This window comes from Gobio gobio, assembly GCF_949357685.1.
Source record: "Gobio gobio genome assembly, chromosome: 2".
In the NCBI taxonomy this organism is placed as follows: domain Eukaryota; kingdom Metazoa; phylum Chordata; class Actinopteri; order Cypriniformes; family Gobionidae; genus Gobio; species Gobio gobio.
In genome coordinates, this window is record NC_137098.1 from 23,743,993 (window position 1) to 23,765,702 (window position 21,710).

Sequence of the window (21,710 nt, forward strand, 5' to 3'; positions counted from 1 at the left end):
ATTTCTGTTCCGAAGATGAACGGAGGTCTGACGGGTGTCGAACGACATGAGGGCAAGTAATTAATGACAGAATTTTCATTTTTGGGTGAACTAACCCTTTAAAGGTGAAAGAAAGTCTTACGGGTTTGGAACTCGACTTGAGAGTGAGTCAATAATAACAAATTTTCATTTTTGGGTGAACTATCCCTTTAATAAAAGAATGTGACCATATTTGGCCCAGACCTCATCAGAACAATTGAATCACAATGGCCCTCATTTATCAATCTTGCGTAGAAACGGGCGTATATGTTGGCGTAAGATTATGCTTACACTCCTCTCACCACCAGATTTATGAAGCTGTGCGCACCTCTGAAATCCAGGCATACGCAATACCTGCCCTTGATAAATGCCGCGGCTGAAAATGATCGTCATTAGAATAACACGCCCCTATATATTCAAGTCTCTGCCTCCCCCTCATTTTACACCATGGACACACGGAAGACGGCAATGAAGCGAAACTTCTCTGACGTGGAGATCGAGACCATCACCAGGGAAGTGGAAAAAAAACTAAATTCTTTTATTTGGGAGTTTAAAGAGTGGGATTAAAGGCACCCACAAAAAGGTGTACGGAGGAAATCCAGTTTAAATAGCTGTTTGGATGAGAAATTACCTATCATAATTCATTATTTTACAGCACGTTTTGAAATAATTAGCATTTAATTTCGTATCATGTCACATGTATTGGGGTGTACAATAGTGATGATGATGTGATGTGGAGTACCATTCATTCACATTAATATAATTACATGACAATTTTTAAAGGGGTGGTAAAACACATTCTTTTGAAGGCTTGATTGTGTTTGTGGGGTGCACTGTAACGTGTTCATGCTTCGTTTTAAAAAAAATTGCCTTATTTTTCATATATTTGACCTTTATTCTACACTGCTCTGTCCCTCCTTGTAAAACGGTCTGATGCTTTCCGGGTTGTATGAACCCAGTCCCTCAAAAATACGCAGTGGGCTCTGATTGGTTAGCTGGCCCAGTGTGTTGTGATTCGCTAACCGCAGTGCACGTCGGAAACGTCACGCCCCTTACCTTTACCGGAGGCTGTTCAGTATTAGAAACAACGGCGTCAATAAAACCATATGAGCCCGAATCAGACCGAGAACATTTTAGTGAAGATGATCGAGCAGAACCTGTTCAGTCCTCGAGAGTAAAGACTGCGGATCTATAATGATCGCTACTGAATGGCACTGTTACTTTTGTATTTTTAGAACGATTATAGCCAAATATCTGTCACAAGAACTAACCCAAAACAAACACTAAGCACTGGCTTTAACTAGTAAGTTAGCCAAATCACACACAGAACCATGTTTAGCATGCCTGTAGATAAACAATACATAAAAGCTCTAATCAAATAATCATTTACACTAATGCCAGGTTCGCTGTTGAGATTTTAACGTTAGTGTTTATAACGATAGGTGTTCGTCGGATAACGTTAAGTATGAATGAGCATTTAACAGACTGGTTTGCAGAACAGCGTTGTCATCTGTTTACTTCCTTGCTACAACCTATTACAGGAAAACACATCGATGAAAAATAAATCAGACTTACAGGTTGTGGCCCGTGAACAGCTTCTGTTTGTAAATCCAGCTTTCAGGACAAGCCGTTGTGCATATCCTGTATTGAACTCGCGAAGTTTGTGGAAGTTTGTGTTGTCCTCCGTGAAATGTGCAGCGCGCGCGTCGTACATCCACGCACCGGCAGTGTTTTTTTCACGCAGCTGACGTTGTGCAAATCTGGCATTGAAATCGCGAAGACGGTGGATGTTTTCCTCTGATAGATGTGCTTAGATGTTAGATCTCCTCTGCAGGAAGCCCTGCGCGCGCCTGATTCCCCGCTGACTCAAACACACGTGCAACATGCTGTATGTTAAACGCTCTGCAACGCACCCCCGTCCCTATGAAGGCTGAACAGAGCAAGTACCCCAGACCTGCAATCCGGATGAAAATAACAGCGTTTCTTCGACATTGCGGCAAAAACACAGCCTACTAACGCTTCCCCGCGGCGATACAAAATTGCCTCGCCCCCCTTATTTCATATTCCCCGGAGGAGGGGTTTATGTAAATATTGGGCCTGGTGATGTCAGCAAAACCTGGGTGAATGTGTAGTAGTCCCTAGCGGCCGTTTGCTGTAGTCCTTAGAAACTGATTTCTTTAAAAGCAAATATCTTCCTTTGCTTTAAACTTTGAACGTTGTAACTTTGCAGATGTTGTTTATGCTCAAGCAGCAACATTACACGTTAGCTAAAGTTAGAATAGTGAAATCGTGGTTTACCACCCCTTTAAGATTCTTCTTATTATTATTATGATTTGTATTATTAATGACGCTTATTGGATTTAGAAGAAGAATGTCGTTATTATTATTATTTATTTTATTATTATTTAAAAGAAGAAGAATGTCATTTTTATTATTTTGTCAGTCTGAATTATGTTCAGTCCCAGTCCGTGCGCAGCTGCCGGGCCTAACCTTGAACCGTCAGGTAAAGCGCACAGGCTCGCAACTGGAGGAATACATATCAAAGGCTTTGGTAAAGTCACACAAATTAAATATTGAATGTTGCACAAAAAATAAACACTGAAGTTTATAATTACTATATCTCTATTCGCACGGGATTAGTAGCCTATTATGTGGGGACCTCTGGTGATTTGTAATAATCGCAGAGAATGTCTGTGATCTTAATCCCGTGCGAATCGGCCATGTCTGTAATATGTAAAGTTAAAATTCCCCCACAAATTACCTACCATATTTCGCCGAACACAGGTCCTGTGATAATATTAGTCCCGTGCGAATCGGCATCTCTGTGATTTGGCTGGGATTAGGCGGATCGTATGTCATTTTTGCATTTTTGGTTTTTGTGTCCTGTGCGCATTTCTATCTTTATCTCTCACGAAGAATGGAACTAGGCTGCATAAAATGCGCACCGTTATGAATTCCCGTGCGGCAGCGCGGATTACTTTCACTTTAGAATGAGCACCAATTTGGGAGTAAATTGCTTGAATGGTGTGTTTAATATTATTCTTAATGAAAAACACAACAACAGAACAGTACAATGACAAACTCGCTAAAATGGGCACTTTTACATTTAGCTTTGAAACTGAATCTTCCGTGGTATATTGTTATTATTGCTCAGTTACGTTTTTAATTGCGTCTGTTCTCTAACTGAACGAAATTATTTTTATTACTATAAAACAATCAAAATGATATCGATACGACTGTTTATAATTTCATACAGCTAGATCTATAACGAAAAAACATTTCCAAGTCTTTACATCATATCCGGGAGATAAGTCAGTAAATTCGAGTAAAATCCCAGCTTATCTCATGCGAATGCGCCACGCAAAATTCAGATGTGGGGCAGTAATTTCTAAATCACACGAGGTCCCCAGATAATAGCCTACTTATCCCATGCGAATAGGGCTTTAGTTGTTGTTGTTTTTTTACAGTGGGTCATAAAATAGCATATATTTGTCAGCCAGGTGTACGCTGGAAATTTGGTGTACGCACTTTTGATAAATGAGGGCCAATGTGTCTTGGGTGTGCTTACACCTTCACTTAGCTGTTCACTTCACCCAATATGCATTTAATGCCAGGTTCGCCCGGGGCTACAATACGACCTAAACAATCACCTGAACAGAATGGTTCCTAAAAGTGATATGATTGTCATTAATTATGCTATGTAACTGTTTGAAGTTTATTTTTATTTTATTTATTTTTTTGTGAGAAGACATTAAACCGCAGCTAAGTTCCAGCTAAGTTCCTGGAAAGGCTTCTCGCAATCAGCGATCTTGCATCAATTTGTCTCCTACGTCATTTGATTCCACAATCACCACAAGGCTGCAAAAGAACTGGAAAAAAGTCCTCATATCAAGCTGAAAAACACCTTGACATATTTAAAAAGGTAAATATGGACATTTCTGTCACTACCTACTGTCTGCCTCAAAATATTGCCAATTGGGTTGCTTGTATTGTGTAAAAAAAATATAAGGACGGCCAATTGGAGAGCTGACTTTGAGTGTTATTTTTGTCTTTGACCTTTAGGCACTAACATACAAAAACACCTTGATTGCATTGAATATACCACACAGCCGTATCTGCTCGCTGATGGGACAAAGAGGAACAACATTCATGTTGATGCTACACAACTGTTGACAAGTAACTTTCTGCAATCTTCCTGTCATATTTGTTCATGTCTAGGCAAATTTGATAATTTTATGCGCTTTGTTAACAATTTTTTCTTCTTCTGTACTACACCTCATGAATGTGGCTTACTAATTGACCTTTACACATCCAGTATATGTTTTAAAGTAGCCACTTGGCCCATTTGTTAAATAAACATTGGAATTTATGCATTTGTCTGAAGATTTCAATATCTGATCGTGTACATTAACACAACACAATAGTGTAAAATATGCACTGAGAAGAATACATTATTAATAACACTTATAGTGTAATAATCCAAAGAAATTGCGCTGTCATTTCTCCTTAAACCTAAACTAAACGTCAGATTCAGTGATTGTTGTAAACTGCAGTCTCTACTGTTGCTAAACTGCGGGATGTGTTTGATAATAAAGAGCTATTAAATGCACAATAATCCGCGCAAGAGACGCTGTTTCCAACTTCAAGGCGGCTTATGTGTGTGTGCTGCGAAATGGACCGGCTTGCACTTAATATTTTAGGCTTCGTGTGCGCGTCTAAACCATTAAATAAACAACAAATAGCCGGTGTCAAAATGACCGGATTGGAGAGTAGTTATTTTAACAGTTTATATTTTAAATGGGCGTAAATAGTTTGGAGAAATAGGAGAATATGATATTATTAGTTCTACATTCGATCGTTCTTAAAGGGGCAGCGTCTAATAAACCTGCTGACGATTGAGCCATTAATTCGAATCGAACAAAAGGCAAATAGAAAATATTCACATCTCTTGAATTAATAACTTTAGCTTTTATAAGCATTAATCTATCAATTTATACAGTGAAAACTATGCAGTGTTATTTTACATTTAATTACTTTATTAGATTTCTTTGTAGGTTTGTTCTTTACTGTAATATTAATGTTAGCAGACCTTCCGATTGCTGCACACTGGTCCATTTACAAATAGATGTTGTATATTTTTGTTCAAACTTTGCGGTTTCTTTTGCTATAGATATTTTACTTTTCAGATTATAAAGCCATGTTAATTATGTTCTTAATTATGTTTTTTTTATATATATAAAAAATAAAATAAAGTAGACCTATTATAAAAAGAACCGGTAAGAATACTGTTAAAGTACCGGATCGATAAGCAGTATCGGTAAGAGTAGTAATACCTACAGTGGAAATTAGATTTGGTTAGCAAGTTGATTAACGGTGTGCGCCCCTAAAATGTTCAGTTGGGGGCCACTGTGCTCCTAGTGAAAAAAGCTGGAGCCCTGTGAAGTAATGTTAAAATTAACACCAAGCGTTTTTTTTATTGTGTACTCATATGCTTGCACTGTGCAATTCATTGGCAAAAGAGTGTATTATCCCATAGTGTTGCCATGTGAGGGATTCCTAAGGGATACTTCCTCAGGGACGACAAGATTCAAAGAAAATTAAGTTAAGAGAACTGGGTAAATTGTGCAGTGTATTTATCTTTTTGCGAAAAAGACAAACAAAACTACTAATATTAATATTCGTTACAGAGCTGATAGTTATGGCCCTCTCAATTATGCACTGGACGATTCATTTGTTCGGATGTAAAATAAGTGATTCTTTCAAAATTCCCTATAAATTAATGAATTCCCTTTGAGCTAAATTGCCCTGTTTACCTTAGATGAGTAACCAGAGATGTTTAATGAATGCAAGATAAGTTTGAAAATATATATAAATACATATATCACTATACCTTTATGCACCTCTTGCTTGGCAGGGGCTGGTTATAACTAATCTTGACAATGACTCCGCTCTCAAACTTGGGGCCAGAAGAGGGCTCTTTCTTAGCTGTATCCTTACAAGCTTTGGGAAGAAAATAAACACGTGAATAAATGGCAAGATTTATTCACAGAAAAGATGTACCAACAAAAGAAACTCACAAGCATCGTTGTTATTATCTTTAGTCTCTGCAATGTCACAATTCACTGACTTCTGGTTGATCTGAGAGACTGACTGCTTTAGATGAGCCATGCAGCGCTTCTGCAGTGTCAGGTACTCCTGCTTCAGCTCCAACCACTCTTTCCTGACAGTTGAACAGGGGACACAGATCCCTCATGAGCATGTAGATAACAGACTAAATCCACTCCATTGCTTTGACATCTCACTCAATAGACAATTTATTAATGAATTTTGATTAACTTAATTTAAAAAAGAAAAAGAAAAAAGAAAGAAAGGAAGAGACAGTGTTGCTTACTTTGAGAGGACTCTAAGTGGGATGACCTCTTCCCCCATTTTCAATCTCTCCTTGAGCTTCTTCTTTCTCTTCCTCTTGGCCTTCAAAACGGAATCATCTTTCTTTTCAGAGTATAAATGTTCTTCATTCTTGCTCTCAGAGGATAAATCTATGCAACAAAAGAACATGAATTACTATATACCAGAGCATGTCTTAACTTTGATGTTCACTGTGCATTTATGTCTAAGGTTTGCAACTTCATTGCAACAACATTTGAACTTCATAACCTTAGACCTATTGCTTATTTCACAGATTCACCAACCAGCATATCACAAAGGGCATCCTGTGTTGAGGGAGCGGTCCTGAGCAGACTGAGCTTGTAGAGTGGAATCTTCAAGAATGGGCTCTCCACTCCAGAGGAAATATTACCGCTCCACTCACATGCTCTGATACCTTAAAGGCCAATCCACAATAGGGTTTGAAATAGTTAACCCAGGGCCAATCTCCCTTTGTTTCACACTGCTCTCAAAATATACCCGGGGTTAACAATTAATACTGGGTATTCTTAAGCTGATTTTTTACACTGTATATTAAGTAAATCCTAACATTCTTATTTTCATATATGTGATGTCAGTGTCATTGATTAGACAAACCTTTTTTACATAAACACTCTAGCATTGTGCATCCTTGTATATTGCCAACTGTACTGATTTACGACTATACATCAGGGGTGTCCAAAGTCCGACCCACAGGACAATTACGGCCTGGGGATGAATTTCAAAAGGCCCGCAGTTAGTCAATTAAAATATATTATATGTGACTGCACTGGCCCGGCATGCATAATTTACAAAATCATGCAGTTTCACAATGTCAACACAAGTTGATAGCACTAGACTTTAAGCCAGGTGAAGCAGTAAACCGTGAGTGACAACGATATGATAACTGATAGGCACTGCCATTTCTGATGCGTTTGAGAAACCTTATAGGTGCAGCATGTTCTATTTGCCAGCAAGTGGTTGAAATGGGTACTGCGGTCCAAATTTAAAATATTGGAGAGGGTTGTTTGTCCCTCCCCACTCCTCAGACTGTACGCTCATGCTGGTTGCCAGTTTGAGACCATAGAACAGGAATGAGCACAATGAACAATGGAAGGTGATTGAGCCTTACAGTAAGTTGATTAGATGATTTATCCACGTTTTAATATGACTCTGGACATACAGCTATTTAGATAGATTCTACCCTACCTAAAAAGCTTCAGCATCTATGATCTCTGATCTAGTTTGTTCGCTGGCTTCCTTGGCTACAACATGCTGTGTTTCCTGCCAAATGGCAACCAGGGGTGTCAAAATACTATTGGGTAAATTGGCAGCGGGTGGGATCACACAGACAAAAAACAAAAACAGACATTCTGACATTGAACGAACATTTCAAAGTAGAATAACTGGCTGCAGTATGGTTTTTTGGTATTTTTTTTATTTTTTTTTTATAGTTAAAAAATGTTACATACAGCACCTTTAAATGCGAAAAAAGCAGAAAAGATGGAGTGTTATCCGTTTGAACCACGGTACAGATCATTTATTAGCTCCGAATCTTACCTGAAAATCTGACAACATCAGCAATCTTCCTCCACCATTTCTGTATTTTGTCTTTTAAGATCAACCTCTTATAACCTAAGCTCTGAATGGCGGTGAGAGCATTTAGGTATATAACCTATGCGTAAGCCTCACCATAGTTATTCACCTAATCCCACTATTTGCTAGGCTCAATAGGCTCAACTATAGTTCCAGATCGTAGAAGAAACTGAGCCATATATAGCCAAAACAAAGAGTTGGTTGCTTAGTTGCTTACTCTCATGAGACATAGCAACACAGCTAAAGTGTTCCTAATATGTTTGACCTTTTATTGAAAGTACCCTACATTAACCTGTTGATGATGTAGTGTAGTGATATTGAGAGAACGGGGTGTCAACGAAGAGAGCGATCGCGAGAGTTACGAGAGTGATCATGTAGTTGAAAGAGTTGTTAAATAATTTGATATAACTGCGATAAAGACTGGTTATTGAGACAAACAACACAGCATAAATGGTGACGAGGATGAACGATTATGATTATGCACTCGATCATTTGAATGTCTTGAAATCATTTGAAACTCTGATGAGAGCAGTCTCAGTACTATGATACAGTCTAAATCCTGACTGGAAATACTCACAGATACCATTTCATTCTAAAAAGGAGCATAGTTGTGAGGATACTGCCTTTTCTAGTATTTCTGACAGAAAGGGTAGATTTGAGATTGGCCTGTAATTGACAAATTCTATAGGATCAAGTTGTTTTTTTAATAAGAGGTTTAATAGCCAGCTTAAGTTTTCGGGACATATCCTAATGACAAAGATGTATTAATGATATTAAGAAGAGGATCTATGACCTCTGGAAGCATCTCTTTCAGTAGCTTAGTCGGTATAGGGTCGTGCATACATGTTGATTTAGATGATTTAACGAGTTTAGCCAATTCTTCCTCTCCTATAGCAGTGAATTTTTCCTCAGTGACACTACAATGCACTGTCTGATGCGATACTGTAGTAGATGGTTGCATAGTTATAATTTTTCCATAATATTATCAATCTTGCATGTAAAGAAGTTCATAAAGTCGTTACAGCTGTGCTGTTTGCAAACGTCAGAAGTTGAAGCTTTATTTCTTGTTAATTTAGCCACTGTATCAAATAAATACCTAGGTTTGTGTTTTTTTTTTTCCTTCTAAGAGAGTAAAAAAACAAGCAGATCTAGCAGTTTTTAGGGCTTTTCTGTACGCAATCATGCTTTCCACGAAATGCGAGAAAAACCTCCAGTTTTGTTTTCTTCCAGCTGCGCTGTATGCACAAATGTCAAATAGGATTTATCATTTACACTACATAACGTTGCGTAAAGCACCAAAACTTTAAAATAATTATATTTGAAACTAGACTTCTGAGTAATACTGAAGCAGGGCTCGCAAAATCGCCTGCCCAACGCCCCGGGGCTAATGTTTTTTCCAGTCGGGCTACCAAAATGTATCACCGCACTGCCCGGCGGGCTATCTTAAATAGTGAAATAAAAAATTTCTTGATGTGCGTTGTTCACTCTCTTGACTTGTTTTTTGAAGGCGCAAGTTTTGATAAGGCTGACTTGACCGCAGTTTAACTGAGTGGTGTCACACCGCACGCGGAGGTAGCGCAGAAGCAGTGCTTATGTAGAGCAGGAGTTATGTAGAGCATGTTTTATTTACATGATAAAAGTAACCTTAAAGTTAAGATATGCCTCTAGTTTTAATAATTTAAACGCCTGTGCGTACGTCCTACCAGGGCTTACTACGCATGCGCACATCACATTTTTTTATATTTACATAGTTTTAAGGGTAGGGTAGGGGTAGGTGTGGATATTAAAGGAACACTCCACTTTTTTTGAAAATAGGCTCATTTTACAAGTCAAATGAGTTAAATAGTTGAGTTTTACCGTTTTTGAATCCATTCAGCCGATCTTTTTTATCTGGCGGTAGCACTTTTAGCATACATCATTGATTCTGGTCAGTCCATTAGCATCTCATTCAAAAAATGACCAAAGACACTTTCAATATTTTTCCTATTAAAACTTGACTATTCTACAGTTACATCGTGTGCTAAGACCAACTGAAAATGAAAAGTTGCGATTTTCTACACCTATATGGCTAGGAACTACTTTCTCATTCCTGCGTAATAGTCGCGGATCTTCGCGGCCGTACCATGGCTGCAGCGGCGCAATGATTTGTTGGTATTCTGTGAAACATGGTGGTAGTATACACCTTCGACTTACTATCACAGCCCTTTACAACACACAGAACCATGGCTAATCACACAGGTAAATCCACAACACAATTTGTTGGCTGAAAGCCTGAAACTTTCTCTGCAACTACACAAACTTTGTGCCGGTCACATTGAAAGTTACCTAGCTGGGGGCTACTTTCAGACGCTGCGTAATATCATTGTGCTGCTGCAGCCATGGTACGGGCGCGAAGATCCGCGACTATTACGCAGGAATGAGAAAGTAGTTCCTAGCCATATAGGTGTAGAAAATCGCAACTTTTCATTTTCAGTTGGTCTTAGCACACGATGTAACTGTAGAATAGTCAAGTTTTAATAGGAAAAATATTGAAAGTGTCTTTGGTCATTTTTTGAATGAGATGCTAATGGACTGACCAGAATCAATGATGTATGCTAAAAGTGCTACCACCAGATACAAAGATCGGCTGAATGGATTCAAAAACGGTAAAAATCAACTATTTAACTCTAGGGGACTTGTAAATAGGGGTGCACCGATCCGACTTTTTCAGTCCCGATACCGATACCGATGCCTGGGCTTTGTGTATCTGTCGATACCCGATACCGATCCGATATATTGTTGAATTAATAATAAACTGTATATCTTCCACCTTATACCTTCCTTGAAGAGACTAAAGGCACCAGACTTTACTAACTAAACATAACTAAGACAAAATAACAGATGTATGTAAGGTGTTGAATTCTTATTTATTTAAAAAACAATTGTGCATTCAAATCTAAAATAGAATGTAATCTAACTTCTTTAAATAAATAAAATGTAGCAGTGGAAACAAAAAACAGTCAAACATACAATAGTAATCTGACAGTTACCAAACATTTTTTACACTACAGATAATTGTTTTGGTATATAATCATATCAATATTAAAAAGTAGCATTACAAATTAACAAATAGTCTAATTTTCTGCCATATGCAATTTATTAAAAATTTTCAGCTAGCTAATAACAACTTTGTTCTGGTTTCACCTCACTCCAGATTAAATGATTGTAGGCTAGGCCTTTTTATTTTACTACACATTGTCAACAGAAATAAGATGAAATACTGTTGATAATTAAAAATAATTCTTACTACCCACTCTTGCTAAATTGGGTAAGCACACTTGTGTTCTCATTTCAGTTGCGTTCTGAGTAAATTAATAAACTGAGTTCATGAGTTCAGTGTTGGACGGATCAGTTGTTCTGGCCAGTCGTTAAAATGATTCGGTTCAAAGGAGTCATTAGGTCACGAATCGGACATTAGCAGACGCGTTGTGTGCGAATCCCGTCTGTTAGAACATCGCGAAAGATGTCAACACACAGAAAACACTTCATAACTGGATATAATTTGTCTCCCGCTTATTGAAAGTATGCTTTATGTCAGCTGGTCAGAGAAGAGTCAATGTTTTTTGAGCGCAATTCACACCCAGTGATAATTCAAGGACAAAATTGTCCGAATGTGTCACGTGCAACATGGTTTCGGTCTTCCGAGCTTTTGATTTGGATTAATATGTGAAATATGAGAGCGAACACTGATTATTTTGAAGACCCAGAGAGCGCGCGCGGGGGAGGAGCTCTCAGATCGGTCTCTCTGTCACTCAGTCACGAGCGCAGCATCTGTTCTACATCACTCGTAAATCACAATAACTCATCAAATTAGGCTTTGGCCGTCAAAAAAATGTCAATGCAGGAAAGACCCTGACTTTGCAGTAATACCCTCGAAACAGCGACGAACTAGTTGGCGTGGCAAGCGTGAAATATCTCCTCCACACAGCCGACTCTCTGGCTCGCTCCCTTCTAGCAAGCGACACACGTGAAGCTGACGAATGACGTAGGTTCTGCTGCGACGGAAAAAAACACCTGGATCGGCTTGTGGATCTGTTCATTTTTCCGATCCCCGATCCAGCTATTTTGTCAGTATCGCGGGCGATATCCGATCCTAATATCGGATCGGTGCACCCCTACTTGTAAAATGAGCCTATTTTCAAAAAAAGTGGAGTGTTCCTTTAATAAAGCCTCAAATCACATGCATATGATGCTGGTAGCACAATCTGGCAGCATTTTTGCTGTCGAATTGTGCTACTTACTGTTTTAATGGGAGGTAGCAAAATCTGACAAGGTAGGACAAATCAACAGAACACCGGAAAAAAAATAAGCGCTGCTAGCGTGCGGGTGTGTGTGTGTGTGTGTGTGTGTGTGTGTGTGTGTGTGTGTGTGTGTGTGTGTGTGTGTGTGTGTGTGTGTGCGTGTAAGTGATGTGCGGTTCTATATCCACAGATCGGGCGGGCCAAGTACTAAAAAATAACATTCTAATTTATTGTGATGAGAGATAAACCATTGTTGTGTTTGTTTGATAAAGACAACTCTCATTTCATTGTAAAATGCAACGAACGTGCATTACTTTTTTACTTCCATTTTCAACTCTTCAGGGAAAACCAATCAAGGAAAACATATGCCTAGAACACCTCCTAATGGTCATTATATAAAACACGAAGGAGTTATTTAAAAACAAAATATATATATATAAATATATATATATATATATATATATATATATATATATATATATATATATATATATATATATATATATATATATATATATATATATATATATATATATATATATATATATATATATATATATATATATATATATATATATATATAATTAGTTAACATGAACTAATAATGACCTGCACTTAAAGCATTTATTTATCTTTGTGTTTATTTCAACATTTACTAAAGCATTATTAAAATGTTGCTAACATTAGTTAATGCACTGTGTGAACTAACATGAACCAATCATGAACAGCTGTATTTTTAATAACTAACATTAACAAAGATTAACGAATGCTGAACAGAGGTGTTGTTCATGGTTAGCTCATGTTAACTAATGCATTACAATAAGGTTGTATTAGTTAACTTTAGTTAAAGTGTTATCAAATATTGTTTAATAACTTAGCAGCTCTGTGAAACAGTGTATATATGACAGTAGTAAACTAATAAAGCCTATATCCAGTCTTAGCTTGGGTTGAACATATTTAGTCAGTGTTGTGTGTTTGGGAAGCTGCAGTGATGGAAACGGTGACAATTTAAGAGTGTGTTTAGACTATTAAGGAAAGGTAGTTTTGCTAAAGAACTCACTACTTTGCATGTATTTTTTTGTTGCTGAATGAAAGAGATTGCATGCAGTAGAGAAAATGTTTAAAAAATCAACTGCGCGCGCGTGTGTGTGTGTGTAGGTGTGTGCATGTGTGTGTAGACAGGTCAGGATAGAAATTCATAGAAATTTCAGTTCAGTTAGAAACAAATACATGTGTTTTTGTTTTTGATTTGATATTTCGACTCCAGTCCAATTTTCTACATAAAAATTCTCTTTTTTATTTGGGTTAGTTAAATTCTTTTCGGGCTACCAAAATCTCAAGAGTGCCTGCCCGAAGGCCCGCATTTTTTAATTTTGCGAGCCCTGTGAAGATATTATTATAAATTACTACAACCCCTCCCCCTTTGCCTTTCAGACGCGGCTTGTGTTTATAACAATCTTGAGTGGTGGACTAATTTAAAGTAATGTAAACGTCAGGTTTTAGCCAGGTTTCTGTCAAACACAGCACATCTAGGTTATGATCTGAAATCATAATTAACAAATATAGCTGCAAGCAGCAATACCGGGGCCAAGCGCAAAGAAGAAGACAAGACATGCCAAAATGGCTGGCAGTGTCAGATCAACTGGAGCAATGAGCAATTAATCACGTTTTAAGATGATTTTAAGCAAAAGGCTGAAAATGCATTGTAGTCTGAGAGTGTCAGACCAACTGCAACAATTAACAATTATACAGTTTAAGAAGATTAGGCAAAATGGCTGAAATATCATATATTGAGTCACTGATAATGTAAGTTAATGGTTTATCACTTTTGACCAATAGGTGGCACAGATACGAAATTGATGTGGTGTGGTCAGAATAAGGGAACAATGACACATGCACAGTTTGATGCCAATATGTCAAAGCATTGCAGAGATACAGCCTCAAGAGTAATTTTGGCATAATGGCTCAACTTCGTCGCTGCGGTTTACAAAAACGGCTTCATCTATTGATGCAAAATCCCTAACTTTTTGTTGACACAGTCTGAAGATGATACGATTCGATTTTGGTGGAAATTGGACAAACAGTCTAGGATGAGTTTGAAAAGGTAGGTTTTGATCAAATAAGAACATTGAGGACAGGATGTTTGACCAAATATGGAAAAATTAGTATCTCTGTTCTCGGCATGAGCCAATGACTGTATTATGACCAGTTTCATTAAACTAGGCTAATTTAATCAAAAGTTATTAGCATGTTTGTAAATTTTGTTATAACCTCTGACCACAAGGTGGCACTGCCCCAAAACGTTTTGAGTACCTTCAAAGCATGGTGCGGAAGACATGATTTTTGGACAAACAGTTCAAAAGTTATAAGCAAAAATAGCCATTTTTTGTATCTCCGGACCAGTAGGTGGCGCTGCGCAGAAACGCTGCATGTTGCTTCAGGTCATGCTTGTGATGACATATACCAAGATTGGTTTGAATACGATAACGCGTTGTGGAGATATAGGCTTATGAGTGTTTTTGCAACCGCTACGCAAAATTTGTGCGCGCGTTTATCAAAAACGATTTGACAAATCAACTTGATTTGCAAGATTTTTTGTCAGCATGGTCTGAAGATGATATGGTTCAATTTCTGTGCAAATCGGACAAACCGTCTAGGACGAGTTCGTAAAAGTAGGTTTTTTGGAAAATTAAAAATGGCGGGGAAATTATCATGACCAAAAAATGACATCATAGGTTGCAATTGAATAGGCATGAGCCAATGACTCTATTATGACCAATTTCAATATACTAGGCTAATTTAATCAAAAGTTATTAGCATTTTTGTCAAGTTTGTTATTTCTTTTGACCACAAGGTGGCACTGCCCTAAAACTTTTTGAGTACCTTCAGGGCATAGCATGGAAGTCACATACCGCGTTTAGTAACAATATACTAATGCATTTGTAAAATATAGCATTTTTTGACAAAATTCAAAATGGCCGACAGCCAAAATGGCCGATATGGTAAAATTGAATATCAGACGACTCGGCATGCCGTCCTGAATGTAACGAGACCACTTTTATGATTTTTGGACAAACAGTTCAGAAGTTATAAGCAAAAATAGCAATTTTTCGTATCTCCGGACCAGTAGGTGGCGCTGCGCCGAAACGCTGTATTTTGCCTCAAGTCATGCTTGTGATGACATGTACCAAGTTTGGTTTGAATACGATAAAGCGTTGCGGAGATATTGCCTTAAGAGTGTTTTTGCAACCGCTACGTAAAATTTGTTTGCGCGTTTATCGCAAATGATTTGACGAATCAACTTGATTTGCAAGATTTTTTGTCAGCATGGTCTGAAGATGATCTGGTTCAATTTTCGTGCAAATCGGATGAACCGTCTAGGACGAGTTTGTAAAAGTAGGTTTTTCGGAAAATTAAAAATGGCGGGAAAATTTTTATGACGGAAAATGACGTCATATGGTGCAATCGAATCGTCTTGAGCCAAGGAATCAGAGGAAAAAAGAATTTTGTTTCTAGCCCTTATGGTTCAAAAGTTATTAGCATAAACATGAGTCAAATTTTGGACTGATGGTGGCGCTAGAGGGATTGAGTTTGAGACTCCAAATTTGCTACGGTGACATTTCAGACTGTCCTCTATTAGTGTGCCAAATTTCACAACTTTTTACCATACGGTTCTATGGGCTGCCATAGACTTCGTGGCGGAAGAAGAAGAAGAAGAAGAAGAATAAATATAGCTGCAAGCAGCAATACCGGGGCCAAGCGCAAAGAAGAAGACAAGACATGCCAAAATGGCTGGCAGTGTCAGATCAACTGCAGCAATGAGAAATTAATCACGTTTTAAGATGATTTTAGGCAAAAGGCTGAAAATGCATTGTAGTCTGAGAGTATCAGACCAACTGCAGCAATTAACAAATATACAGTTTAAGAAGATTAGGCAAAATGGCTGAAATATCATATATAGAGTCACTGATAATATAAGTTAATGGTTTATCACTTTTGACCAATAGGTGGCACAGTTACGAAATGTATGTGGTGTGGTCAGAATAAGGGAACAATGACACATGCAAAGTTTGATGCCAATATGTCAAAGCATTGCAGAGATACAGCCTCAAGAGTAATTTTGGCATAATGGCTCAACTTCGTCACTGCGGTTTACAAAAACGGTTTCATCTATTGATGCAAAATCCCTAACTTTTTGTTGACACAGTCTGAAGATGATACGATTTGATTTTGGTGGAAATTGGACAAACAGTCTAGGATGAGTTTGAAAAAGTAGGTTTTGATCAAATAAGAACATTGAGGACAGGATGTTTGACCAAATATGGAAAAATTAGTATCTATGTTCTCGGCATGAGCCAATGACTGTATTATGACCAGTTTCATTAAACTAGGCTAATTTAATCAAAAGTTATTAGCATTTTTGTCAATTTTGTTATAACCCTTGACCACAAGGTGGCTATGCCCCAAAACTTTTTGAATACCTTCAAAGCATGGTGTGGAAGACATACCACATTTCATAACGATAGACTAATGCGTTTGTATTTTAGCACATAATTCAAAATGGCCAAGAGCCAAAATGGCCGATATGGTAAAATTGAATATCAGACGACTCGGCATGCCGTCCTGAATCTAACGAGACAACTTTTATGATTTTTGGACAAACGGTTAAAAAAATGATAAAAGCAAAAATATCCATTCTTTGTATCTCCGGACCAGTAGGTGGCACTGCGCCGAAACGCAGCATGTTGCCTCAAGTCATGCTTATGATGAAATGTACCAAGATTGGTTTGAATACGATAAAGCAATGCGGAGATATTGCCTCATGAGTGTTTTTGCAACAGCTACGCAAAATTTGTGTGCGCGTTTATCGAAAACGATTAGACAAATCAACTTGATTTGCAAGATTTATTGTCAGCATGGTCTGAAGATGATCTGGTTCAATTTTCATGCAAATCGGACAAACCATCTAGGACGAGTTCGCAAAAGTAGGTTTTTTGGAAAATTAAAAATGGCGGGATATTATCATGACCGAAAATGACATCATAGGGTGCAATTGAATCGGCATGAGCCAATGAATGTATTATGACCAGTTTCATCAAACTAGGCTAATTTAATCAAAAGTTATTATAATTTTTTTAAATTTTGTTATAACCTTTGACCACAAGATGGCACTGCCCCAAAACTTTTTGAGTACCTTCAAAGCATGGTGCGGAAGACACAAACCAAGTTTCGTAACGATAGACTAATGAATTTGTAAAATATAGCATTTTAGAACATAATTTAAAATGGTTGACAGCCAAAATGGCCGATATGCTAAAATATCAGACGACTCGGCATGCCGTCCTGAATCTAACGAGACCACTTTTATGATTTTTGGACAAACGGTTCAAAAGTTATAAGCAAAAACAGCCATTTTTTGTATCTCTGGACCAGTAGGTGGCGCTGCGCCGAAACACTGCATGTTGCCTCATGTTATGCTTGTGATGACATGTACCAAGTTTGGTTTGAACAAGATAAAGCGTTGTGGAGATATTGCCTTAAGTGTGTTTTTGCAACCGCTACGTAAAATTTGTTTGCGTGTTTTTCAAAAACGATTAGATGAATCAACTTGATTTGAACTTTTTTGTCAGCATCGTCTGAAGATGATCTGGTTCAATTTTCATGCAAATTGGACGAACCGTCTAGGACGAGTTCGCAAAAGTAGGTTTTTAGCAAATAAGATGGAGGACAAGAAAGTTTGCCAAATATGGCAAAATTGGTATCTATGTGCTCGGCATGAGCAAATGACTGTATTATGATCAATTTCAATAAATTAGGCTAATTTAATCAAAAGTTATTAGCATTTTTGTCAAGTTTGTTATAACTTTTGATCACAAGGTGGCACTGCCCCCATACTTTTTGAGTACCTTCAGGGCATGGCGTGGAAGTCACATTCCAAGTTTAGTAACAATACACTAATGCATTTGTAAAATATAGCATTTTTTGACATAATTAAAAATGGCCGACAGCCAAAATTGCCGATATGGTAAAATTTAATATCAGACGACTGATGCCTAAGACCACTGCATGTTGCCTAAGGTCATGCTTGTGATGAGAAGTTCCCAAGTTTGGTTTGAATACGATAAAGCGTTGCGGAGATATTGCCTTAAGTGTGTTTTTGCAACCGCTACATAAAATTTGTTTGCGCGTTTATCGCAAATGATTTGACGAATCAACTTGATTTGCAAGATTTTTTGTCAGCATTGTCTGAAGATGATCTGATTCAATTTTCGTGCAAATCGGATGAACCGTCTAGGACGAGTTTGCAAAAGTAGGTTTTTCGGAAAATTAAAAATTTTGTTTCTAGCCCTTATGGTTCAAAAGTTATTAGCATAAACATGAGTCAAATTTTGGACTGATGGTGGCGCTAGAGGGATTGAGTTAGAGACTCCAAATTTGCTATGGTGACATTTCAGACTGTCCTCTATTAGTGTGCCAAATTACACAACTTTTTACCATACGGTTCTATGGGCTGCCATAGACTCCCATGGCGGAAGAAGTGAATATGTCAAAGCATTGCAGAGATACAACGTCAAGAGTCATTTTGGCATCATGCCTCAAATTCGTCGCAGCGATATACAAAAACGGTTTTGCCTATAAACGCAAAATCCATAATATTTTGTTGGCACAGCCTGAAGATGATACGATTAAATTTTGGTGAAAATCGGACAAACGGCCTAGGAGAGTTTGAAGAAGTAGTTTTTTAACAAATAGCAAGATGGAGGACAGGAAGTTTGACCAAGTATGGCAAAATTTATATTTATGTTCTCAGCAGTAGCCAAGGAATGTATTATGGCCAGTTTCATTATTATAGACAAATTTTATCAAAAGTTATTAGCCTTTTTGTATATCTTGTTATACATTTTGACCACAAGGTGGCGCTGCCCTGAAACCTTTTGAGTACCTTCAGGGCATGGTGCAGAACTCGAACACATAACGAGTTTCGTAATTATACTCCAAAGCGTTATTTAAACAAAGGCCTATAATAAATTTTTTTCATAATCCTGTATTTCATGTTTTTTCTATTATTGTGCCACCAAGAGATATGATACCACGATTTTTTTTATGTGTCCTCGGAGTGAGCCCATACATATGTGTGTCGATTTTGGTGAAAATATCTCATTTTGTTTTTGAGTTATAGACATTTATATGAAAAAACACATAAAAAATTACTGACACCTGACTTTGATTGGATTTTACTTCCCCTTAATGTCAATATTTTGACATTTGGGTATTAACACTTGGCTATTGACCTATGTTTCAGAACTTCTGACGCTGGTTTCGTCTTGGTCAGACTAGCATTCGAAGATATCTGCTAATGTTTTTTTAGCGCTGTTACCATGCTGCGAAATCTGGCAAGTCTGGTATCGTTGGACTTGGCAAGGATTCAGGAGACAAAAAAAAGTTAAACAAGTCAACCACACCCAAAGTAATAAGCATTTAAGAGGGGCAATCTCCACTAGGTGGTGCTGTTTCTAAACCTCTCATGCTACCTCAGGGCATCGTGGTGATGACCCATACTGAGTTTTGTCAACCCTATGTCAACCTAAAATGTATTACTGAGACCACAAAATATGGCGGAAAATGAATACTTAAACAATAATACTTAAACAATAGGCTTAAACAATAATATTGTTTTATACAGACTAAACATGCACACACACACAAACACACATTTTGTTGTAGATACAGATATGTGAAATATATGGTGGGAACAAAATGTTTACTGCAAGTTTTTTTTCAGGTTTCACATTACTCATCATGTGGCACAATTGTCAATACCAATACTTCAATAGAAAGGAAGTGATGCATTTTACAAAATGTGATTGTAAATGTTATAATAGTGATTTTATAATGTCTAAATATGAATTACAGATCAATATTAGGGAGTAGTATGAGCACAAATTGATGACAATAACTTAGTAGAAGCTGTATCGTTAGATTTTAGCTCAGCATTTTATGTAATGGATCATAAATTATTGCTGGATAAATTGATTGTTTAATATGTGACAATGACTACGTTTACATGGACAACAATACTCTGATATTAATCTGATTAAGACCATACTCTGATTAAGAAACTACCATGTAAACAAAGATTTCTAATTACCTTAATCCGGTTAAAGCCATACTTGAATTAAACAAAAATCGAATTAAGACATGTGGAGTATGCCTATTTTAGTCGCATTATCGAAGTGCATTGTAGACATGTATACACCTTAATCTAACTATCAACGTCGTTGTGTAGGAGTTTTCGCTGCATTTTGTGACAGGACACCCATACACACACACACACACACACACCAGGCAAGTGCAGAGCGGAGGAGGGCTTTGGAGCACGAGCCCCTGCCCTTTTTAAAAATGTATCAAAAGTGCCCCTCTCAACAATCATCAATAATATTGTGACAAATAAAACAGAATTTGAATTATAATTAATATAACAGCGCATACAAAACAGTAACAAGGCACTCAAATGTCCCGTTTATCTTTTACGTATCTGTCAGTTTGAAATGTCGTTGCCATGACGTGTTGCTATGGTTGGTACGCACCAACCATAGCAACACGTCATGGCAACGACATTTCTTGCTTGACTGCTCATTCTGACACTGCCTCCTCTATATTTTTTTCTTTGTGTTGTAATATGTAAAAGTACATTGTAAAAGTAAAATACAATAAGTTTGTATCTGTAATCTCAGATTCATAATTGTCTGCTTACAACAGTGGTCGAGAACCTCTAGGCTCGCGAGCCATATGGCCATTCAGTGAACGCCTGTGGCTCGACGGCAGAAAAAAACAATCCAAACAATCACGATTTTGAAACCTCAATTTTCATCATTAATCAAAGCTATTAATCGAAATGTAGGCTGTCAAGAAAGAGGCAAGATGGGCAGTGTCTCTTCAAAAAAACCTGAAAGACACAACATATAATATTACAAAAATAAAACAACGTAGCCTATATATATATATATATATATATTACATTAAAAAGTATAAAAATCACTCATTTTTATAAAGGAACACTGTCCGACAGCGACACCCGCAGGTAGCCTAAAGTTACAGCGGTTTAACTGAGCCTAATGATTTTAACAGACCCACGAAAGTCGCGCTATGATTGGCCGTCGGGTGGCATGGAGATGTAATGACGTGCCATTAATCGAGCTATGTTCTATATGTAAAACGGGAACATGAACGGAATATTCTAAAATCAACTCATGTAAACACCTTAATCAGATTATTGTCTTATTCAGATTAAGGGCAATAATTAGATTACTGCTGTCCATGTAAACATAGTCACTGTTTATGTTATTATGGAAGTTATTCAGATTTTAAAGAGCAATGTGGTGTTCCTCAAGGAAGTTGTTTAGGACTATT

The 21,710-nt window shown here is 37.5% G+C and overlaps 1 protein-coding gene across 2 annotated transcripts in view; it reads right to left on the minus strand.

Annotated features, from left to right (window-relative positions):
* The window catches only part of larp7 (La ribonucleoprotein 7, transcriptional regulator), a 127,355-nt gene that overhangs the window by 52,467 nt on the left and 53,178 nt on the right, over positions 1-21,710 (minus strand). For both annotated transcript variants that reach the window (XM_079810960.1, XM_079810961.1), the window contains 3 exons: positions 6,410-6,557; positions 6,096-6,238; positions 5,909-6,018 (listed from right to left, as the gene is read on the minus strand). In XM_079810960.1, coding sequence (XP_079667086.1) covers positions 5,909-6,018; positions 6,096-6,238; positions 6,410-6,557 — 401 coding nt within the window. The remainder of the gene's footprint in view (positions 1-5,908; positions 6,019-6,095; positions 6,239-6,409; positions 6,558-21,710) is intronic.